The sequence below is a fragment of the Narcine bancroftii genome, chromosome 2 (assembly GCF_036971445.1).
Source record: "Narcine bancroftii isolate sNarBan1 chromosome 2, sNarBan1.hap1, whole genome shotgun sequence".
NCBI classification, from domain to species: Eukaryota; Metazoa; Chordata; class Chondrichthyes; order Torpediniformes; family Narcinidae; genus Narcine; species Narcine bancroftii.
In genome coordinates this window covers 186,889,549-186,911,361 of record NC_091470.1, presented here as the reverse complement: position 1 = coordinate 186,911,361, position 21,813 = coordinate 186,889,549, and the positions used below count along the sequence as shown (strand labels likewise).

General features: G+C 43.8%; 1 protein-coding gene across 1 annotated transcript in view; it reads left to right on the top strand.

Moving 5' to 3' along the window:
• The window catches only part of LOC138753017 (butyrophilin subfamily 3 member A1-like), a 38,718-nt gene extending 25,226 nt beyond the window's left edge, over positions 1-13,492 (top strand). Inside the window, 4 exon segments of the mRNA XM_069915611.1 lie at positions 643-663; positions 5,478-5,504; positions 7,471-7,497; positions 11,833-13,492. Coding sequence (XP_069771712.1) covers positions 643-663; positions 5,478-5,504; positions 7,471-7,497; positions 11,833-12,356 — 599 coding nt within the window. The 3' untranslated portion in view covers positions 12,357-13,492.
• The last annotated feature ends 8,321 nt before the right edge of the window (positions 13,493-21,813 follow it).

Genomic DNA, 21,813 nt, shown 5'->3' with positions numbered 1-21,813 from the left:
ACATTAATTTTAAATTTTTGAATCTCAATTTAGACGTACAGCACGCCAAAGGCCCATGAGTTTGTGCCACCCAACTGCCCTACAAATCCCCTCCTCCATCCCTGGTATGTGTTGAACAGAGGGAAGAAACAGGGGCTCCCGGAGGAAACGTACAAACTCCTCACAGACAGCATGGGATTCGAAACCGGGTCACTGTGGTGCCGTGGCAGCGTGGTGCTGACCATGCCTATTGATTATTTCGGCATGTCCCGAAAATCCCACTTTTCCCTTCTCCAAATGAACGCCCAACAGGGCGTGTCCATTGTTCATCACAGGCCGCGTTGTGTGCAGGAGGTGAGGCTGGGCAGGTACCACCTCCCAAACCTGGCGCCAAGACGCCCCGGGGAAGCACCGCCTGCCCTGCCCTGAGCTGGAAAGGTATAGTCCCTCCACCTTCTGAATCTTCAAGGTCACTCCCGACCAGCACAGCAGGACCAGAAGAGCCTTTCTGAACCCCGCGTCGCAAGTGTGATGTTGATTGGCCTCTGTGTGTGACGTGTGGTCTGAAAAGTGAGTGCCATTCCACCCCCGCTCTTGTCTGTTCAGAACTGGATGGAAGGTGTCTTTGTGTCACTGTGTAATCTCTGTCTTCTTCTGCTCTAGGTGAACAGTACAACAGCCTGGGTAAGTCTTAACTGACCATTTCCTGTCCTTTTTCCCTGCTGACCCCTCTCCCACACACATGCACACCCACACCTATGTGGCTGGCCTCTCTCTGTCCCTTTCTGTCCCCTCCTCCCTCCTTCCCTCTCCCCTGATGTTCATCAGGCAGACCCCAGCAAAGGGAAGGGCACACAGAGTAGTGGGGTGTTCACTGGGTATATCCCAGCAGAGGAACGGTCAGAGCAGGGGGTGTTTACTGGGTAGATTCCAGCAGAGAGCAGGGCGTGTTCACTAGATCCCAGCAGAGGGACGGTCAGAGCAGGGGATGTTCACTGGGTAGATCCCAGCAGAGGAACGGTCAGAGCAGGGGGTGTTTACTGGGTAGATCCCACCAGAGAGAAGGTCAGAGCAGGGGTTGGTCACTGGGTAGATCCCAGCAGGGGAACAGGCACGCAGCAGGGGGATGTTCACCAGGCAGATCCCAGCAGAGAGACGGTCACACAGAGCAGAGGTGTTCACTTGGTAGATCCCAGCAGAGGGACGGTCAGAGCAGGAGGTGTTCACCGTTTAGATCCCAGCAGAGGGATGGTCAGAGCAGGGGGTGTTCACCGTTTAGATCCCAGCAGAGGGACGGTCAGAGCAGGGGGTGTTCACCGTTTAGATCCCAGCAGAGGGATGGTCAGAGCAGGGGGTGTTCACCGTTTAGATCCCAGCAGAGGGACGGTCAGAGCAGGGGGTGTTCACCGTTTAGATCCCAGCAGAGGGATGGTCAGAGCAGGGGGTGTTCACCGTTTAATCCCAGCAGAGGGATGGTCAGAGCAGGGGGTGTTCACCGTTTAGATCCCAGCAGAGGGATGGTCAGAGCAGGGGGTGTTCACCGTTTAATCCCAGCAGAGGGATGGTCAGAGCAGGGGGTGTTCACCGTTTAATCCCAGCAGAGGGACGGTCAGAGCAGGGGGTGTTCACCGTTTAGATCCCAGCAGAGGGATGGTCAGAGCAGGGGGTGTTCACCGTTTAATCGCAGCAGAGGGATGGTCAGAGCAGGGGGTGTTCACCGTTTAGATCCCAGCAGAGGGACGGTCAGAGCAGGGGGTGTTCACCGTTTAATCCCAGCAGAGGGATGGTCAGAGCAGGGGGTGTTCACCGTTTAATCCCAGCAGAGGGATGGTCAGAGCATGGGGTGTTCACCGTTTAGATCCCAGCAGAGGGATGGTCAGAGCAGGGGGTGTTCACCGTTTAGATCCCAGCAGAGGGACGGTCAGAGCAGGGGGTGTTCACCGTTTAGATCCCAGCAGAGGGATGGTCAGAGCAGGGGGTGTTCACCGTTTAATCCCAGCAGAGGGATGGTCAGAGCAGGGGGTGTTCACCGTTTAGATCCCAGCAGAGGGACGGTCAGAGCAGGGGGTGTTCACCGTTTAGATCCCAGCAGAGGGATGGTCAGAGCAGGGGGTGTTCACCGTTTAATCCCAGCAGAGGGATGGTCAGAGCAGGGGGTGTTCACCGTTTAATCCCAGCAGAGGGATGGTCAGAGCAGGGGGTGTTCACCGTTTAATCCCAGCAGAGGGATGGTCAGAGCATGGGGTGTTCACCAGGTAGATTCCTGCTATGGAAGGTTTGTGAAGGAAGATTGAACAGGTTGTGCTGAAAACGAGCAGAATTTAGAAATGAGAAAAGCATCTCACTGATCATTGAGCAGTCGAGGAATGGGGCGGGGTGAAGTTTCCCAAAAATGGTTCCTCTAGAACAGGGGTGTCAAACTCAAATTCACGGAGGGCCAAAATTAAAAACTTGGACTAAGTCGAGGGCCGAACTAAATATTTATTGAAAATTTTCAACAACATCTGCATGTTTTCTCTTCTTTCAACATATGTAATGTTAAACTTTTTCTTATTAAAATAAATGTTTAATAATAGTTTTGGATAAACTCTTTCATTGTCATTGCTATTGTCATTGGCCCATTTCTTTTGGAGTTCTGAAACCGTGCACATGACGAGTCAATGAGGGATGATTAAAGCAGTGGTCTTCAAACTTTTTCTTTCCACCCACAGACCACCTTAAGCAATCCCTTACTAATCACAGAGCACCAACGGCACAGGGACGCGAGTGGAAAGAATAAGGTTGAGAACTGTTGTATTGTGGTAACTCCACATCTGATTAGGTTAATTGTTAGGCAAGTGGTCAGAGAAGGACCCCCCCCCCCCCCAACCCAAGAAAGGCTTAAATCACAGGAACAAGATAAGCTTCCGTCTCACTGCTCCCAATCTTACACACAGTCCTGATGTGAAATGTGGGGTCGCAGCTCCACGTTCACCCGAGTTCAGGTGCTGTCTGTGTGGAGTTTGTATGCTCTCCCCTTGTCTTGGACCAACAGGTCAGTCGCCTGACGAAGGCACCCGAACCTCCCGTTGAAATGCCGGCGTCCGGGGCGGTGGAGGAATTGGCTGAGAAGAGCGCATTGCTCCCACCCCCCTCCCATGGTTGGAGAGGGATTAAACTGCGATCTCACGGCGCCGGGCTCGTCTCCAACAAAAGGAGCGGGAGGCACGGTCCGCCGCGCACGGAGCGAGGGGGAAGGCATCGCCAACGAGATGTTCGGTCCGGCGTCGCTGCTGAAGCGCAGACCCGGCGAGGATGGTCCCCAACTCCAGCCACATCTGTGTGACCGGGAGCCGGGCGGGCTGAGTGCGGCGCTCCGATCCACGGGATTCGGGACTCTGAGATCCCTCCACACCTCCGGCATCTTCATTTTCACCTTCAGTGTGCATGCGCTATACTGGCGCGGCGGCCAGGGGCCAACTCTAATATATATTTAATATGATCTTGCAGGCCAAATATAATTATATCGCGGGCCAAATTTGGCCCGCGGGCCAGAGTTTGACATGTGTGCTCTAGGGGAAAGTGAGGAGGAATTTCCTAAGTGAGACAAAGGTTTGGGATCCAGGGAGCAGTGGGGATGGGTCAGTCAGCCCATCTTCTTGCCTGATAGGAACTGCAGCCAAGTGAAAATCGTCCTCTGAACGTCAATGCAGCTTCCATACTCCTGAGAATCATTCCCACTCTCTCTTTTTCTTCTTCCCTTTGGCAACAGAGACTGGAATTTTTTTTTGTCAAGTAATGATTCATTAGAATTGTAATCTTCATGATAGACTTCAACTTTTATCTGCTGTCAGGCAAATGAGTCGCCATTAGCATTGCCCAGCACCCCTAACGATAGGGGAAATAGAAGGAAAAGAGAGCCCCTTCAGAGATGCTGAGTGTCTATGGATTCGCCTCCAGCACTACTGCAGCCGCCCAGACTCCGGTTCAAACCGTTGGCCGCCCAAGCTCCAGGTCTGAAGCTCCAACACGATCTGGAAGCCTTCATGAGCCTCCTCTTGCCCTCAGTCCTGCTTCAGCCTGTGCGGGTCCTGTGCCCACGGGTCACCCACAGCGCGGTACCCTGTGTGGCCCCTCACTGCCGCAGTCACCTTCCCCTGTCGGGCAGCCTCCTGTGCTTCTCCCCAATGGGCCTGCTGCTCCCCATTTTCTGGTCTGCCGCTCTCCTGGGGTCTGCAACCCCTGGTGATACACTGCCCAGCACAGGTCCACCACCTTGGGCACAGATCTCGTGGTTGCAGGATTTTAAAATAAATATACTGTCGGCTCCTGTAATAGGCTGTTTAATGTCTGTATGGAGCTGTTGTCATTAGGCATGTAGATGCTCATCTTCGTACAATGGTCCGACTTAGATTTTTCAAAGTTACAATGGTCATTATCACTGTATTTTATAATTGAATATAGTGTGTTTTCAATGTGGAGTTGGGAAGTGACGTTGAGACTGTTCAAGGCATTTGGTGAGGCCCAATTTGGAACACTGTGTACAGTTCTGGTCACCAAATTATAAGAAGGATATCAACAAGGGGGAGAGGGTGCAGAGAAGATTTACGGAAATGTTACCTGGGTTTCCGCACCTAGATTACAAAGAAGGTTGAGCAGATTTGGTCTTTATTCCTTCGAGCGTAGAAGGTTGAGGGGGGATTTGATAGAGGTATTTAAGATTGTGAGGGTTGATGTAGATGGGCTTTTTCCCTTGAGGGTAGGAGAGATTGAAACAAGAGGTCATGGATTAAGGAGCAAAAGTCACATGAAGGGGACCTTCTTCACTCGGAGAGCGGAGGCCATGTGGAATGAGCTTCCGGGAGAAGTAGTGGGGGCTGGGTCCATTTTGTCATTTAAGGAAAAATTGGATAGGTATATGGATGGGAGGGGAATGAGCAAGGAGCAGGTAGGTGGGACTAGAGGAGAGGACTTAGTTCGATGCAGACTAGAAGAGCCGAGATGGCCTGTTTCCATCCTGTAATTATTACCTGGTTGTAATAAAAGGTATTGTGCATTTAATTATAAAATAGGCTTTGTTTCAGTTACATTTGCCAAGCTGTGGCCATTGTAAGTGTTCTGAACAGGTTTGAGGTCGGCTGGGCTATGATGTTCGGTAGGTATCTTTTCTGACTTATGGTGGGTTTATTGGAACACAACCCCATTGTAAGTCAATGAGTACCTGACATTCTTAGTGTAATTTGAGGCATATTCCTAATTTTAAAGTCCTCTCATGCTCCACCCCGCCCCCTTTTCCCCATCCCTGCCTGGCTTTGTCCGGATCGGTGCGGGCGTTGGGATCTGAGGGTGCCCTCAGGGGTCCTGCATTGGTTTGAAGCCTGTCATCTGTTGATGGGGGGGGGGGGTGGGTGGCGTAGGGTCCCGGACCTCTGGGACATCAGGCACAATATCCCTTGCGCTTGTGTTCTGCTTGTCAAGGCTGCCCTCCGAGCCATAACCCTTCACCTTCTGTTTTTCAGCGGCGATTCGTGTTCTCCCACAAGCAGGTGAGTCTCGGGATATTATCTGTTTATACACGGTTAGCAGAGTATGGTGCTAACTGCTATTGGAGCGCCGACAACCCAGGTTCGTATCTGGCATTGTCTGTATCTGGCATCTAACCTGCATGGGTTTCCTACCCCCCCCCCTTCAAAAAAAACGTACATTTAAAAAAAAAATTTCAATGGTTTTCAGACGTCCACAGAGTGAGGCCAACTGGCCCATCAAACCTGTGCTATCTTTCTGAGAGAGTTATTAGCTGAGCTCCTGCCATTGGCTGTCTGTGGTTGGCTCTGCTTCTAACCAATGGGAAACAGAATCTGCTGGAAGTAGAACATAGGACAGTCCAGTCCAGGACTGTGCTCATTGGAAAAACAAGAGGGGATGTTATAGAGACGTATAAAATTATGAAAGGCATAGATAAGATGGCAGTTGGTGAGTTGTTCCCATTGGTGGGGGAAGACCAGATCCAGGGGACAGAGCCTCAAGACCCAGGGAGGTAGATTCAGGACGGAGATGAAGAGGGTGGCATGGTTAACGCAATGCTATTACAGCACCAGTGATTGGACTGGGGTACGAATCCCACGCTGTCTGTAAGGAGTCTGCACCCTCTCCCCGGGGGCTCTGGTTGTTTCCCACCATTCAAGAAAACTGTGCAGGTCAATTGGGCGGCACGGGCTCGTGGGCTGAAAGGGCCCGTTACTATGCTACATGTGCATGTGACGCATCCTGGGGTCCTCCCAGAAGGTGCTGCTAGTGGGGGAGGGGGATCCGGGATTTAGACACAGCACCGTCGTGTGACCAAATACGGTTGGAGAGGAACCCGCAATGAAAGCCTGCAGCCTCTGTGGTTGAAGCAAAAACATAATGCTGGAGAAACTCAGCAGATCAAACAGTGTCCTTAATAGAGCAGGGATACATGGTCCCACAGGCAGGAGGTAATAAGTGGATAAGGGAGATTTAGGCGCAAGTGTGGCCCTTCCTGCGGCCACAGGGGAAGGTGCTGAAGGGGCGATAGGTGGAAATGGATGGGCGGACAAGGGAGTCATGGAGGGAGCGGTCCCCACGGAAGGTGGAGAGGGGAAGGTGCGTCTGGTGGTGGAATCACGTTGTAGGGGGCGGAAATGGCAGAAGAGGATGTGTTTGATGCGGAGGCTGGTGGGGAGGTAGGTGAGGGAATCCTGCTTTAATTGCGCCTGGTGCGGGTGGGGGGGTGGTAAGCAGGGCAGATACGATGGATAGAGTGGTAGTGTGCCCTGGAGGCAGATTTGTCAAGTTCCATCATTCGGTCAAATTGCAGCCTTTCCCAATGCCCACAGCCGCTAACCTTCAGAACTCCTGTCGACCATCTGTTGGAGTACCACCACTGTTTCCGTTAACTCTGCCCCCGAAATGAGGTCTTCCAGTCCAGATCATCTGACATCTCCTCCTCCCAAAAACCGTGGATTCCCCTCCACCACTATCAACTCAGCCCTCACCTCCTCCTCTGCTTCCCACTCATCTGCCCTGCCCCCACGACCCCTCACCAAAACGCAACCAATGCAGGATTCCCCTCGTCCTCGCCAGCCACCCCACCAGCCTCCCCAACAGGTTGGCATCCACACCCTCTGTTGCCCACACAGTTTAGGTTGCCGGGGTGACCCAGCTTCTCTTCTGAGCCTGTCCTCGTGAAAGTGCTGGACGTTCGGTGACCTATTCCAAGACCCTCGTCCTGCCAATGGTGTGATGGGAGCCTTTAATGGTATAATTTTTGACGTACAGGCCTTCTGGCCCACGAGCTCCAGCCCCCGCGTGTTTTGAGGGTGGGAGAGAAACTGGAGCACACAGAGGAAACCCATGCAGATATGAGGGGTAACATGCAAACACCACAGACAGCGCTGGATTCGAACCCCTGTCCCTGGCGCTGTAAATAACAGGTTCTATACTTGAAAATGTTGAAAAAGAAAATGATTTTCATCCTTCTTGTATTTTCAGCCATCAAGAGAATCACCTCCACTGCTGGTAGGTATTCTGTTCACTGAATCTCTGCTGAACTGTGTGGGACGGTGAATTTCTCAAGACAGCAGAGGAGCGCGGTGTGTACCCGGCTTTCGCCCTGTGTTTAGCCCATTCTCTTGCCGACACGTCTGTCTGTTCACTGCTAGACTGAGACCACCCGTAAATTGGAGGAACAGCACCTTGAATTCCGACTGGGCGCCATCCAACCAGATGGTTTCCATTAGACCACCCACCCCCCCCCCCCAATCTTTCCCCATGTTTGCTTTCCTCTAGCTCAGTCTCTCTCTCTCTCTCTCTCTCTCTCTCCCCTCCCCCCTTCCCCTCCATCTCCTTTCACAGAGCCAAAAACTGTCCTCCACCCCACCCCCCATCAATTCTCACCTTTCCTCTCTCCTGTCCTCTTGTCTGTTGGTCTTCCCCCTTTCCCCAGCCTTTAATTCAGACACCCGACATTTTTCAGTCACACCTCGGAGAAGGAGGCTCGAAACATCGGTTATATCTCTGCCTTCCGTGGTCATTGTGAGACCTGCTGAGTTCCTCCAGAGTTTGTGCTTTATTACAGTCACTGCGTCTTCAGACTTCCGTGTTTTTTTAAAAATTCCTTTCCTCTTCGGGTAGAACAGAGAGCATTCAGTGAAGATTGATTTGTACAGTGGAGTTTTGGGATTGAGGGTCAGAATCAGAAGCCCCTTTTCCACTGGCACTCTGTCCCAGGAATTAACTGGGAATTTACTGGGACAGGGTCCAGTGGAAAAGGAACACTGCCCGAACACCGGCATCAAATGACATCCCGCTTCTATTCGTACTGATATCCCCGGCATTTGCTGATAAAACCAATGGAAGAGGGAGAGCAGAAAGTCGCCTGTTTCCAGTTAGAGGTCGAACACTCTGATCCCCCGGGGATGAGCTGCGTTTGGTGGAAAAGCCATTAGTGTCCCAGTTTAGGGCAACCCGGTGGAAACAGCACAAAGGACTTCCTTTCCCGGGACATGGCATGGCCAATTCACTGGGATGCCAGTGGGAAAGGGGGCTAGAGAAACCTACTCTACAATCCAGTTTTTAAATTTTTTTTTTAATTTAGACATACGGGCCATTTCAGCCCATGAGTCCAGGCCACCCAACTTGCACCTCATTAATTGACACCCCTGGTACGTTTTTGAACGGTGGGAGGAAACCGGAGCCCCTCAGGGGAAACCCACGCAGACACGGGGAGAATGTACGAACTCCTTAGAGACAGCGTAGGATTTGAAACCCCCAGTCACGATCGCTGACGCTGTAAAGGTGTGCGCCAACCATGCCGTGTTGGAAGAAATTCCCAACTGGGGACGTGCCTCGTGATGTTTCCTCCCAGATTCCCTTCAAGGGTCCAGAGAGTCATCTTGCCTGTAATGGAGATACCCTCCCTTTAAAACATATGGCCCCAGATACGTTTATCTTATTATTTAGCTAGGATTTCCATTCCCATGAAGTAAAACATGAAAGTCTGAAGACACCGTGATTGAAGTAAAAACATGATGCTGGAGAAACTCAGCAGGTCAAACAGTGGACTTTATATATCAAAGATAAAGATAAGTAAACAACGCTTCAGACCTGAGCCCTTCATCAAGGTCTGAGCGAATGTGGGCAGTCGCCCAGACAAAATGGTGAGGTGAGGGATAGAGGATGGACCCCACGGTCCCCACAGGCAAGAGGAAATAGGTGGATAAGGGAGGAGGGTAACTGTGAATGGAGAGGGAAGGGGGTGGAGAGCTGGAGGAAAGAAGAGAAGGGGAATGGGACAGAAGGGAGATCGGGGAGTTAAGCTAGCAGAAACTGGACATTAATGCCATCCGGCTGGACATTCCCTACCTATGATGTCACGGTTTGGCCATTGCCAGGCAAGTTTACAATATCCTTCTCAGGAGACTTTATAGTCCAGTGGTTCCTAACTTTTTTTCTACTCACATACCCCTTTAAGTAATCCCTATGCCAGCAGTGCTCTGTAATTAGTAAGGGATTGCTTACAGTGGGATGTGGGTGGAAAGAGAAGGTTGAGAATTACTGCCCTCGACCCAATTGTTAGTGAAATATTTTGCTTGAGAAAAATTGTCATTGGCCCATTTCCTTTGGAGTTATGAAACCATGCACATAATGAGTCAATTAGGGACAATTAAACAGTGGTTTTCCAAACTTTTTCTTCCCAACCACATCCCACCTTAAGCAATCCCTTACTAATCACAGAGCACCTATGGCATAGGGAATACTTAAAGTGGGATGTGAGTGGAAAGAAAAAGATTGAGACCCACTCCTTTATACATTGAAACCTCCAGTATCAGGCATCTATGGGGATTGGTAATTGCAAATTTTCTGGTTTCTTGAGATTCACTCTGTCAATGGCCAACTAATTGTATGGTACCTACACTGAACAAACTTCACTTGCATGAATAAAGAAATTTACTTTGTTCAGTCACATTCTAACATTTAACTGTTGCTGCATCTCCGCAGAACTGCCTGAAAGACGGACAATAACATTATAGATAATTAGCCCCCAGCCTCCTGCAAACTTACAGATAACATCTTACTAATTTAGTTAATAATATTACCAGCAAAGAGCATCGGCAGTAAGCAGTATCGACTGGCTCTTCATCCTGGATGATGCCATTTTATTCAAACACAACTTTATTCAAATAGCTGCTACAAGCAAAACATGACCAAGGCCCTCCCTCCGCTGGCTGAATATTATTGCGAGTCCAGAGGACTCCAAAACCCGGCAGTAATAGAAATTCACCAAGACAAGTGGTTACTTAAACAAAAGTTGCTTTTAATTTTATTTAAACTAAAAACAGGATCAAACTTTAACTTGTTACTATTAACAACCCCCTTCTAATTCTAAGTGCATGTGTATGTAAGGCGTAAATGTTGAGGAAAGCTCTTTGTTTCACAGTCCAATCATTCACTTCTCACTTCTCCAAGTTCTCCGGTATCAGGCAATTCTTATACTGTGCACAGAATTCAACAGTTATGAATTTTCACCAGGTTCTGGTAAATGGTTACCACTCATGAAGATTCTAGTTGGTTCAGAGAGAGATTTGTTGCTCATTGGACAGTGTCTTGCCGAAGAAACTTGCCCCATTATGGGTTTTCCAAATTATAACCTCTTCTTCCAGGTCACCACCGAGTTCCTCTTGTTTACCTTATTTCAGGAGAAACACTCTAGCCAGGCCATTTCCTCTCACAATGACGACAAGGGTTTTTTAACAGGCTGAACTCAGAAATCACAACCTGTCCTCAAAACAGGTTTTTAACAAGGCTGTCAGCTTGTTGCAGCCTCCCAAAAGCCACTGCAGAACTTTTTTTCTCTCTCTCAGAGAAATCCTGTTTAGTTCTTTTCCCTCTCTGCTTGTAAAAATCACATGAACCCTCTTAGAACAGCAAACTGCAACCAGACAGATGGATGGCATTGGAATCAGTTTCTGCCTGGCCATCTAGTCCATTTACTCCACAGCATCAGTCCAATTAACACCGACTTGTGAAGTCTCAATAGGCATTCCTCAAAGTTTCTGTGAAGACATTGTGGACGTGAAATCTGTCTTTCAGCAAAACTTGCATTTTAAATGAGATGTGGTGTTACTCTGTGAAGTGACTTACACTAAACCCCCCACAATCTATCTCTTTTAAAGACATATGAATATATAATATACCCTGAAACAATATTTAATTTCACCTTCACCGAAAGTTGGCGTGTTACTTCACTGAACATTTACTTTTACCATTTAAAACTTTTATTTAAATTTTCATTGATTCTTGTTTATTTTAATTTTATTTATTGTGTTGATTTTTTTGCCAGTTGCCTGAATTCTGGATAATGGGGATTTTACTGTATTGTTGTGGCACAGAAGCAAGTAATTGGCTTCCTCCGCTCAATGTGGCACAGTTAGCGCAGCGCCAGTGATGGGGACTGGGGTTCCAATCCCACGTTGTCTGTAGGGAGTTCTCCCCGGGTCTGCATGGCTTTCCCCCGGGGAACTCCCAGTTTCCTCCTACCGTTCGAAACATTCTGGGGGTTGTGTAGGTAAATTGGGTGGCATGGGCTCGTGGGCCAAAATGGCCTGTAACCGTTGTGTCTACATTTAAAAAAAAATGTTTTCAGTGTGGTCTGATCGGGGTTCACGGAGACCAGGACCACTCCCAGTGTGGTCTAACCCAGGGACAGGGGTGTAACATTTGGCCATGGTTAACTCTCCGAGGGCATTGGGACTAAACAGTTCAGTAGAGACTAGATGGGCCAAAGGGCCTGTTTCTGTGTCATTCCATCATAACCTTGTCTTGAATGTTTTTCACTCTCTTTTGCTCTTTTAGCTTCTGTGACATTGGATAGAGATACAGCCCACCCCAACCTGAAGATATCTCCCAATTTGAAGACCGTGACATATGTAGCAGAAAGGGTTAATACTGTTAAAAGAAGCAAGAGGTTTGACTCCATGTTGGCAGTGATGGGTGTGGAAGGGTTGAGTTCTGGCAGACACTACTGGGAAGTTGAAGTGAAGAGCAACTCGGAATGGGATCTGGGTGTGGCCTTGGACAGGGTTGAGAGGCAGGGAAACAACCATCTGGACCCAGATAAAGGATTCTGGACCATTGGCTTTCATGCAAAGAGGTTCCAAGTAAATGATGTCAAGGACTCCTTCATCTCCATGAATCCAGATGTCCAGGCAGCGATCAAGATGATTGGAATTTATGTCAACTACAGTGAGGGAAAAGTCCAGTTTTACAATGCCAAGACGTATTCACACCTCCACACTTTCCAGAAGTGTCATTTTGGGGAGGTAATATTTCCCTTTTTCAAACTCACAAACCTGGGAACGAGTCTAAAGATCCATTAAGTTTGCATCTTCAGCACGAGTAACCATTGACCATTCTGAGGAACGTGGGTGCCTTTGCTAAACTGCTGCATCTTAGGAGCAGTTTCTGCCATGGATATGCATGTCAGGTGAATCCATATAAAAGTCAACCCACCCCCCCCCCCCCCATTTCCTCCCTCCCCATTCCCCCTCATTACAAAGATATGATTTAAAATAAATATTTTGGGATGATTTACTCGGTTACAGGACATTGTCTATCAATCTCACTGCCTGTGGGAAGAAGATGTTCCCCAGCCTGACTGTCCTGATTTTGATGCTCCTTGAAGGTAGTGTGTGCTGGGGTGAAAATGGTCCTGTATAATTCTTTGAATTACAGCAACACTCCCAGTGAACGTGGCCTATACAGGAGCCTTTTAGATGATCCTCTGTACTGACGTCTGGTCCGATGCTTTGCAGCCAGACAGGACACTCTCAATGGTGCTCCTGTATAAGGTGGTCAAGATGGAGGCAGGTCGTTCCACTTGCTGGACCATTGCAGCCCCAACCGTGCTCAAAGGTGTTCAGCGATCAACCCATTTACCCAGACTAGGAATAAAATATGCTAGAGGAACATGCAGCATCCATAGGAGATAACTGTACATTGCCAATGTTTCTGGACAGACGGATACATAATTCCCTGCAAGTGGCATCACGGGTAGATAGAGTCATAAAGCTTTTGACATATTGGCCTTCATAAATCAAAGTATTGAGTACAGGAGGTGGGATGTGATAAAGTTGTATGAGACACTGGTGAGGCCAAATTTGGACAATTGTGTGAAGTTTTGGTCACCTAACTACAGGAAAGCTATTCTGCCATAATCCTGTACTTATTTATTGCCTTGCTCTCATCAACTCCTCCTTTTCCATTTACTGTGACCTTTGACAATGGTCCCTTATATATTGCTTTAATCCAATTGATATATTTCTCTGGTAGGTTGAACCTCTGTAGTACTTTGAATAAATAATTCCATTCTACTCTGTCAAAGGCTTTCTCTGCGTCTAAGACAACTGCCACTATTGGCGTCTTGTTTCCTTGTACTGCATGGATTAAGTTAATGAACTTACAGATATTGTCCTTTGTCTTTTCCTAATAAATCCAGTTTGATCTTGTTTTACTATTTTTGGTACACAGACGGCCAATCTGTTTGCTAATAGTTTAGCTATTATCTTATAATCTATGTTAAGTAGAGATATTGGTCATAACGATGCTGGTGTTAGTGGATCTTTCCCCGTCTTTGGTATTACTGTAATTATTGCTGTTTTGCATGAATCTGGCATGTTTTGTATTTCTTCAATCTGGTTCATTACTTCCAGGAGAGGAGGAATTAATAAGTTTTTAAATGTTTTATAGAATTCTATTGGGAGTCTATCCTCTCCCGGCATTTTATTGTTTGGTAGTTTCTTTAATATATCCTGTATTTCCTCTATTTCAAATGATTTTATTAATTTATTTTGCTCCTCCTTGCAATTTTGGTAGTTCAATTTTAGCTAGAAACTCATCTATTTTGTCTTCGTTCTCAGTTCGATTTAGTTGCTCGTAGAATTCCTTGAAGTTTTCATTGATCTCTTTTGGGTTATATGTGATTCGTTTGTCCTTTTTCCTTGATGCCAATACCGTTCTTTTAGTTTGTTCTGTCTAAAGCTGCCAAGCTAATATTTTGTGCATTTTTTCTCCTAGCTCATAATACTTCTGTTTTGTTTTCATTATGTTCTTCTCCACCTTGTATGTTTGTAGTGTTTCATATTTTATTTTTTTGTCAGCCAATTCTCTTCTTTTTGTTGTATCTTCCCTTATTGCTAATTCTTTTTCTGTACTTGCTATTTCCCTTTCCAGCTGTTCTATTTCCCGATTGTAGTCCTTTTTCATCTTAGATACATAACTTATTATCTGCCCTCTGATGAACACTTTCATTGCATCCCATAGTATAAATTTATCTTTCATTTATTCCGTACTTATTTCAAAGTACATTTTAATTTGTCGCTCAATGAATTCTATAAAATCCTGTCTTTTAAGTAGCATGGAGTTTAATCTCCATCTATATGTTCTCGGTGGGATGTCCTCCAGCTCTATTGCTAATAACAGGGGTGAGTGATCCGATAACAATCTAGCTTTATATTCCATTTTCCTAACTCTCCCTTGGATGTGGGCTGACAACCTATCCTTGAGTATGTTTTATGTCTACTCAAATAATATGAGTATTCCTTCTCCTTTGGTTGTTGTCTCCTCCATATATCCAAAAGTTGCATTTCCTGCATCAATTTAACCATAAATTTATTTACTTTGTTCTTTCTGCTAGTATTTTTTCCAGTTATATCCATCTTTAAGTCCAAATTAAGGTTAAAGTCCCCTCCTATCAGTATATTCCCCTGCGTATCTGCAATCTTCAAAAAGATATCTTGCATAAATTTTTGATCCTCTTCATTAGGTGCAAAAACATTGAGCAAATTCCAAAATTCTGAATATATCCGACACTTTATCATGACATGCCTCCTTGCTAGATCTATTATTTCCTCCTCTATTTTGATTGGTATATTTTTATTGATTAATATAGCTACTCCTCTGGCTTTTGAATTATATGATGCTGCTGTTACGTGCCCTACCCAGTCTCTCCTTAATTTCTTGTGTTCCACTTCTGTTAGATGTGTTTCCTGCATGAATGCTATATTCATTTTTTCTTTCTTCAGTAAATTTAACAGCCTCTTCCTTTTGATTTGGTTATATATTCCGTTAATATTTATAGTCATATAGTTCAACATGGCCATTTCATACTATGTTTACCTATCATCTGCTCAACATTTGGAAGAAGATTCACGTAGAAAGGAATAAAACAAATTATCAACTACCAAAATTAATATTGACACAAAATCAACTAATCCCTTTCACAATAGATAACCTTTCCTTTAGAGAATGGGAGAGAAAAGGGATCAAAAGAATAGAAAATTGTTTTTCGGGAAATAAATTATTATCTTTTGAACAAATGAAGGACAAATATGGTATAACTGACGGTACAATGTTTGCATACCACCAACTGAAAACCTACTTGAAGGACAAATTGGGAAACAGACTGAGGTTACCAGAAGGAAGCAATTTTGAATGTGATTACAGACACAATGATAATTAAAAGATTTTTTAACAAACATGTACATCAAACTGCAAGAGAAAGAGAATGAAGAAACAAGCTGTAAACCCAAACAAAAGTGGGAACAAGATCTAAACATAAAGATAAAGAATGAAACATGGGAAAAGCTATGCTCCAGATCTATGAGAAATACAATAAACTTGAGGTTACGCATGATACAATATAATTGGTTACACAGGCCCCAAAAGTTAAATAAATGGGACCCAACAGTATCAGACAGATGTTTTTGTTGCAAGAAGGAAACGGGAACAACAGTACATGCAATTTGGACATATGAGAAAGTGGAAAAGTTTTGGGAAGATCTAAATCAGGTATTAAATAAAATCACAAAAAGCAATATACCAAAAAATCCAGAGATATTTCTTCTAAGTAATATAAGAAGAAAAAAACTTGGACTCGATTTGGATGGAGCACAAAAAAGATTTATTATGATAGCCTTAGCTGTAGCAAAAAAAATGTAATGTCAACCTGGAAATTAGAAGACAACTTGAGAATACAACAATGGTATATAGAAATGTATTCCATTAGAAAAAATAACATATAATTTAAGAAATAAGATCACATTATTCAAACAAATTTGGGAACCATACATGGAACACAACAGAGAAGTTCTACCGCGGACCTCCACTGCCTAAAATGACAGAAGGAGAAGAAGACGAAATGAACTGACCCAGTGTGTAAAAGTAGATGACACAAATTTCTTGTTTATTTTCATTGTGTGATGACATTGTTTAATGGGTTTAATGTATCATATAGGTTGAACATTGAGGGGGGGGGTGTGAAGGGGAGAAAATGACACTATATTCAAGAGGGAAATGTGTGTATTTTGGTTAGTATGGTTCATAGTGTGAAAAATTTTAAAAAATTTAAAACTCCTTTTCCCCCGCCTGCTCCCCCCCCCCACCTTCATCACTCCTTCCACCCCTCACCTACTCTCTGTAAACCTGGGACAGTTCAAGTGGATGATTAACCCGCCAACGTGTATCTTTGGGATGGACTGCACACAGGCAGCTCCTGAGATGAGGATTGAAGATATTGGACCAGATAGGCCATCTAGCCTATCAAGTTTGCCGCACCATTCCTCCATGAGCTGATCCACTCTTGCACTCAACCTCACTTCCTTGTCTTCTCCCCATAACCGTTGATATCCTGACTCTGCAGAGAAGATTTACCAGGATGTTGCTGGGACTTCAGGGACTGAGTTACAGGGAAAGGTTAAACAGGTTAGGGCTTTATTCCCTGGAGCATAGAAGAATGGGGGAAGATTTGATAGAGGTATTTAAAATTATGAGGTGTATAGACAGAGTAAATGTGATAGGCTTTATTGACTGAGGGTCAGTGAGAGACAAACCAGAGGACGTAGGCTAAAGGTGAAAGGGGAAAAGTTTAGGGGGAACATGAGGGGGAATTTCTTCATACACGAGTGTGGAACAAGCCTCCAGCTGAGTTGGTGAATGCGGGGTCAATTTTAACATTGAAGAAGAATTTGGACAGGTACATGGATGGGAGGGGTATGGACTGGGTGCAGGACAGTGGGACGAGGCGGAAAAATGGTTTGGCACAGACTCGATGGGGCCTGTTTCTGTGCTGTAATTTTTCAGGTCTGAGCCCATCCTCAAGGTGTGAGAGGATAAAAAGACTGCATGAAAGGGTGGGGAAAGAATGAAAAGGGGGAAGGAATCCAGGCCAACAAAAGGATATGAGGAGAGGTGAGAAATTATTTTAGCTCTTGAAAGGAGACAGAGAAAAGCAGAGAGAGCAAAGGAGATGGGTGGGAATAAGATTAGGAGGAGGGGAAGGTTTCAGCAGAAACCAGAGGTCAATGGTAATGCCATCAGGTTGGAGGTGGAGGCCCAGGCTGAAGATGAGCTGTTCCTCCAATATGTGGGGGTCTCAGTCTGGCAGTGCGTGAGATCATGGATAGACACATCAGCAAGGGAATGGGACGGGGAATTGAAATGGGTGGCCACCGGGAGATCTGCACTATTGTGATGGACAGAACCATTCTCTCCCCCCCCCCCCTCCTATGTGCAGTGCGCCATCCGCAAAATGAATCGCTGTTACTGATGTCCAACACACAAACATGCTGGAGAACATAGGAAGTAGGAACAGGAGTAGGCCAAAAATGGCCGATCGAGCCTGCTCCGCCATTCAATACGATCATGGCTGATCTAATTTATGACCTAACTCCACCTACCTACCTTCTCCCCATATCCCCTAATTCCTCTTTTTTTTAAAATTTTTTTTTATTTTTCACACCATAAATCACATTAGCCATGATACACACTTTTTCCTTTTCACACATATACAGTAACATTTTCTCCCCCCCCCCCTCCTCCCAAGCCACACCCCCCCCATCCATTTAAGGTATACAATCTAGGTTACATTAAACCAGTCAGACAATGTTGTCATTCAACAAAAATACACCAGAAATTCTACTGAGTCCATTCTTTTCTTTGCTTCTCCTTCCATCAACTTAGGTAATGATTGTCCCCAGTAGGTTTTCGCTATTGTATTTAATGTAAGGCTCCCATATTTGTTCGAATATTTCAATATTATTTCTTAAACTATATGTTATTTTTTCTAATGGAATACATTTATTCATTTCTATATACCATTGTTGTATTTTCAAATTATCTTCCAATTTCCAGGTTGACATAATACATTTTTTTGCTACGGCTAGAGCTATCTTAACAAATCTTTTTTGTGCATCCTCCAAATCAATTCCAAATTCTTTATTTTTTATGTTACTTAGGAGGAAGATCTCTGGATTCTTTGGTATATTGTTTTCTGTTATTTTATTTAATATCTGATTTAGATCTTCCCAAAATTTTTTTACTTTCTCACATGTCCAATTTGCATGAATTGTTGTTCCCATTTCTTTTTTACATCGAAAACATCTATCAGATACTGTTGGGTCCCATTTATTTAACTTTTGAGGTGTAATGTATAGCCTGTGTATCCAGTTATATTGTATCATACGTAACCTCGTATTTATTGTATTTCTCATCGTTCCAGAACATAACTTCTCCCATGTTTCTTTTTTTATCTTCATATTTAAATCTTGTTCCCATTTTTGTTTAGTTTTACCATTTGTTTCCTCATTCTCCTTTTCTTGCAGTTTAATATAAATATTTGTTATAAATCTTTTGATTAACATTGTATCTGTAATCACATATTCAAGGTTACTTCCCTCTGGCAAACTCAAACTGCTTCTTAATTTATCCTTCAAGTAGGATCTCAATTGGTAATATGTCCACGCTGCTGAAGATCCAGCTGCGCTGGATGGGTCACGTCTCCAGAATGGAGGACCATCGCCTTCCCAAGATCGTATTATATGGCGAGCTCTCCACTGGCCACCGTGACAGAGGTGCACCAAAGAAAAGGTACAAGGACTGCCTAAAGTAATCTCTTGGTGCCTGCCACATTGACCACCGCCAGTGGGCTGATAACGCCTCAAACCGTGCATCTTGGCGCCTCACAGTTTGGCGGGCAGCAGCCTCCTTTGAAGAAGACCGCAGAGCCCACCTCACTGACAAAAGGCAAAGGAGGAAAAACCCAACACCCAACCCCAACCAACCAATTTTCCCTTGCAACCGCTGCAATCGTGTCTGCCTGTCCCGCATCGGACTGGTCAGCCACAAACGAGCCTGCAGCTGACGTGGACTTTTTTACCCCCTCCATAAATCTTCGTCCGCGAAGCCAAGCCAAAGATCTCCAGTTATATTGTACTTATCTCTCATTTGTTCAAAGGATAAGAATCTATTTCCTGAAAAACAATTTTCTATTCTTTTAATCCCTTTTTTTTCCCATTCTCTAAAGGAAAGGTTATCTATTGTAAAAGGGAGTAACTTATTTTGCGTCAATATTAGTTTTGGTAATTGATAATTTGTTTTATTTCTTTCTACATGAATCTTCTTCCAAATATTGAGGAGATGATGTAATACTGGAGAAGTTCTATGTTGTACCAATTTTTCATCCCATTTATATAATATGTGTTCAGGTATCTTTTCCCCTATTTTATCTAATTCTAATCTTGTCCAGTCTGGTTTTTCCCTTGTTTGATAAAAATCTGATAGGTATCTTAATTGTGTGGCTCTATAATAATTTTTAAAGTTTGGCAATTGTAAGCCTCCTTGTTTATACCATTCTGTTAATTTATCTAGTGCTATCCTCGGTTTCCCCCCTCTCCATAAAAATTTCCTTATTATTTTCTTTAACTCTTTGAAGAATTTTTCTGTCAGTTGTATTGGCAATGCCTGAAATAAGTATAATATCCTTGGAAAAATGTTAATTTTAATACAGTTTATCCTTCCTATTAGTGTTAGTGGTAAATCTTTCCAATGCTCTAAATCGTCCTGTAATTTTTTCATTAGTGGATAATAATTGAGTTTATATAATTGGCCGAGATTTTTGTTTATTTGTACACCTAGGTATCTTATTGCCTGCATTTGCCATCTAAATGGAGATTCCTTCTTAAATTTTGAGAAATCCGCATTATTCATAGGCATTGCTTCACTTTTATTTATGTTTATCTTGTAACCCGACACTTCTCCATATTCCTTCAATTTCTTATATAATTCTTTTATTGATAGTTCTGGTTCTGTTAAGTACACTATAACATCGTTCGCAAATAGACTGATTTTATATTCCTTGTCTTTTATTTTTATTCCTTTTATATTATTATCTATTCTTATCAATTCTGCTAGTGGTTCTATAGCTAACGCAAACAATAAAGGTGATAGTGGGCATCCCTGCCGCGTTGACCTGCTTAAGTTAAATTGCTTTGATACATGTCCATTTACTGTCACTTTCGCTAACGGTCCCTTATATAATGCTTTAATCCAATTAATATATTTCTCCGGTAAACTGAATTTTTGCAATACTTTGAACAAATAATTCCATTCTACTCTGTCGAAGGCCTTCTCTGCGTCTAAAGCAACTGCTACTGCAGGTGCTTTATTTCCTTCTACTGCATGAATTAAGTTAATAAATTTACAAATATTGTCTGTTGTGCGTCTTTTTTTGATAAATCCAGTTTGGTCTAAATTTACCATTTTCGGTACCTGCTCTGCTAATCTGTTTGCTAATAGTTTAGCTATTATCTTATAATCTGTGTTTAGTAAAGATATTGGTCTATATGACGCTGGTGAGAGTGGATCTTTCCCATCTTTTAGTATTACTGTAATTATTGCTGTTTTACATGAATCTGGTTGATTACATCCAGGAGGGGCGGAATTAATAAGTCTTTAAATGTTTTGTAGAATTCTATTGGAAATCCATCCTCTCCTGGTGTCTTATTATTTGGTAATTTTTTTTATTATCTCTTGTATTTCTACAGTTCCAAATGGTTCTGTTAATTTATTTTGTTCCTCTATTTGTAGTTTTGGTAGTTCAATTTTAGTCAAAAATTCATCTATTTTCCCTTCTTTCCCTTCGTTTTCAGTTCGGTATAATTGTTCATAGAATTCTCTAAAGTTTTCCTTAATTTCTTTTGGATTATATGTAATTTGTTTGTCTTTTTTCCTTGATGCCAATACCATTTTCTTAGCTTGTTCTGCCTTAAGCTGCCATGCTAGGATTTTGTGTGTTTTTTCACCCAGTTCATAATATTTCTGTTTTGTCTTTATTATATTCTTCTCTACCTTATATGTTTGTAGTGTTTCATATTTTTTTTTATTATCCGTCAATTCTCTTCTTTTAGTTGCATCTTCCTTCATTGCTAATTTTTTTTCTATATTTACTATTTCCCTTTCCAACTGCTCTGTTTCCTGATTATAGTCCTTCTTCATCTTGGTTACATAACTTGTTATTTGCCCTCTAATGAATGCTTTCATTGCATCCCATAGTATAAACTTATCTTCCACTGATTCCGTATTTATTTCAAAATACATTTTTAATTGTTTTTCAATAAATTCTCTAAAATCCTGCCTTTTAAGTAAAATGGGATTTAATCTCCATCTATACATTCTTGGAGGGATGTCCTCTAGCTTTACTGTCAATATTAAGGGTGAATGGTCCGATAGTATTCTAGCTTTATATTCTGTTTTTCTTACTCTATCTTGCATACTAGCTGATAACAAAAATAGGTCTATTCTTGAGTATGTTTTATGTCTAGCCGAGTAATATGAATATTCCTTTTCTTTTGGGTTTTGTTTCCTCCATATATCCAAAAGTTGCATTTCTTGCATTGATTTAATTATAAATTTGGTTACTTTGTTCTTTCTGTTAATTTTTTTCCCAGTTTTATCCATATTTGAATCCAAATTCAGGTTGAAATCCCCTCCTATTAGTATGTT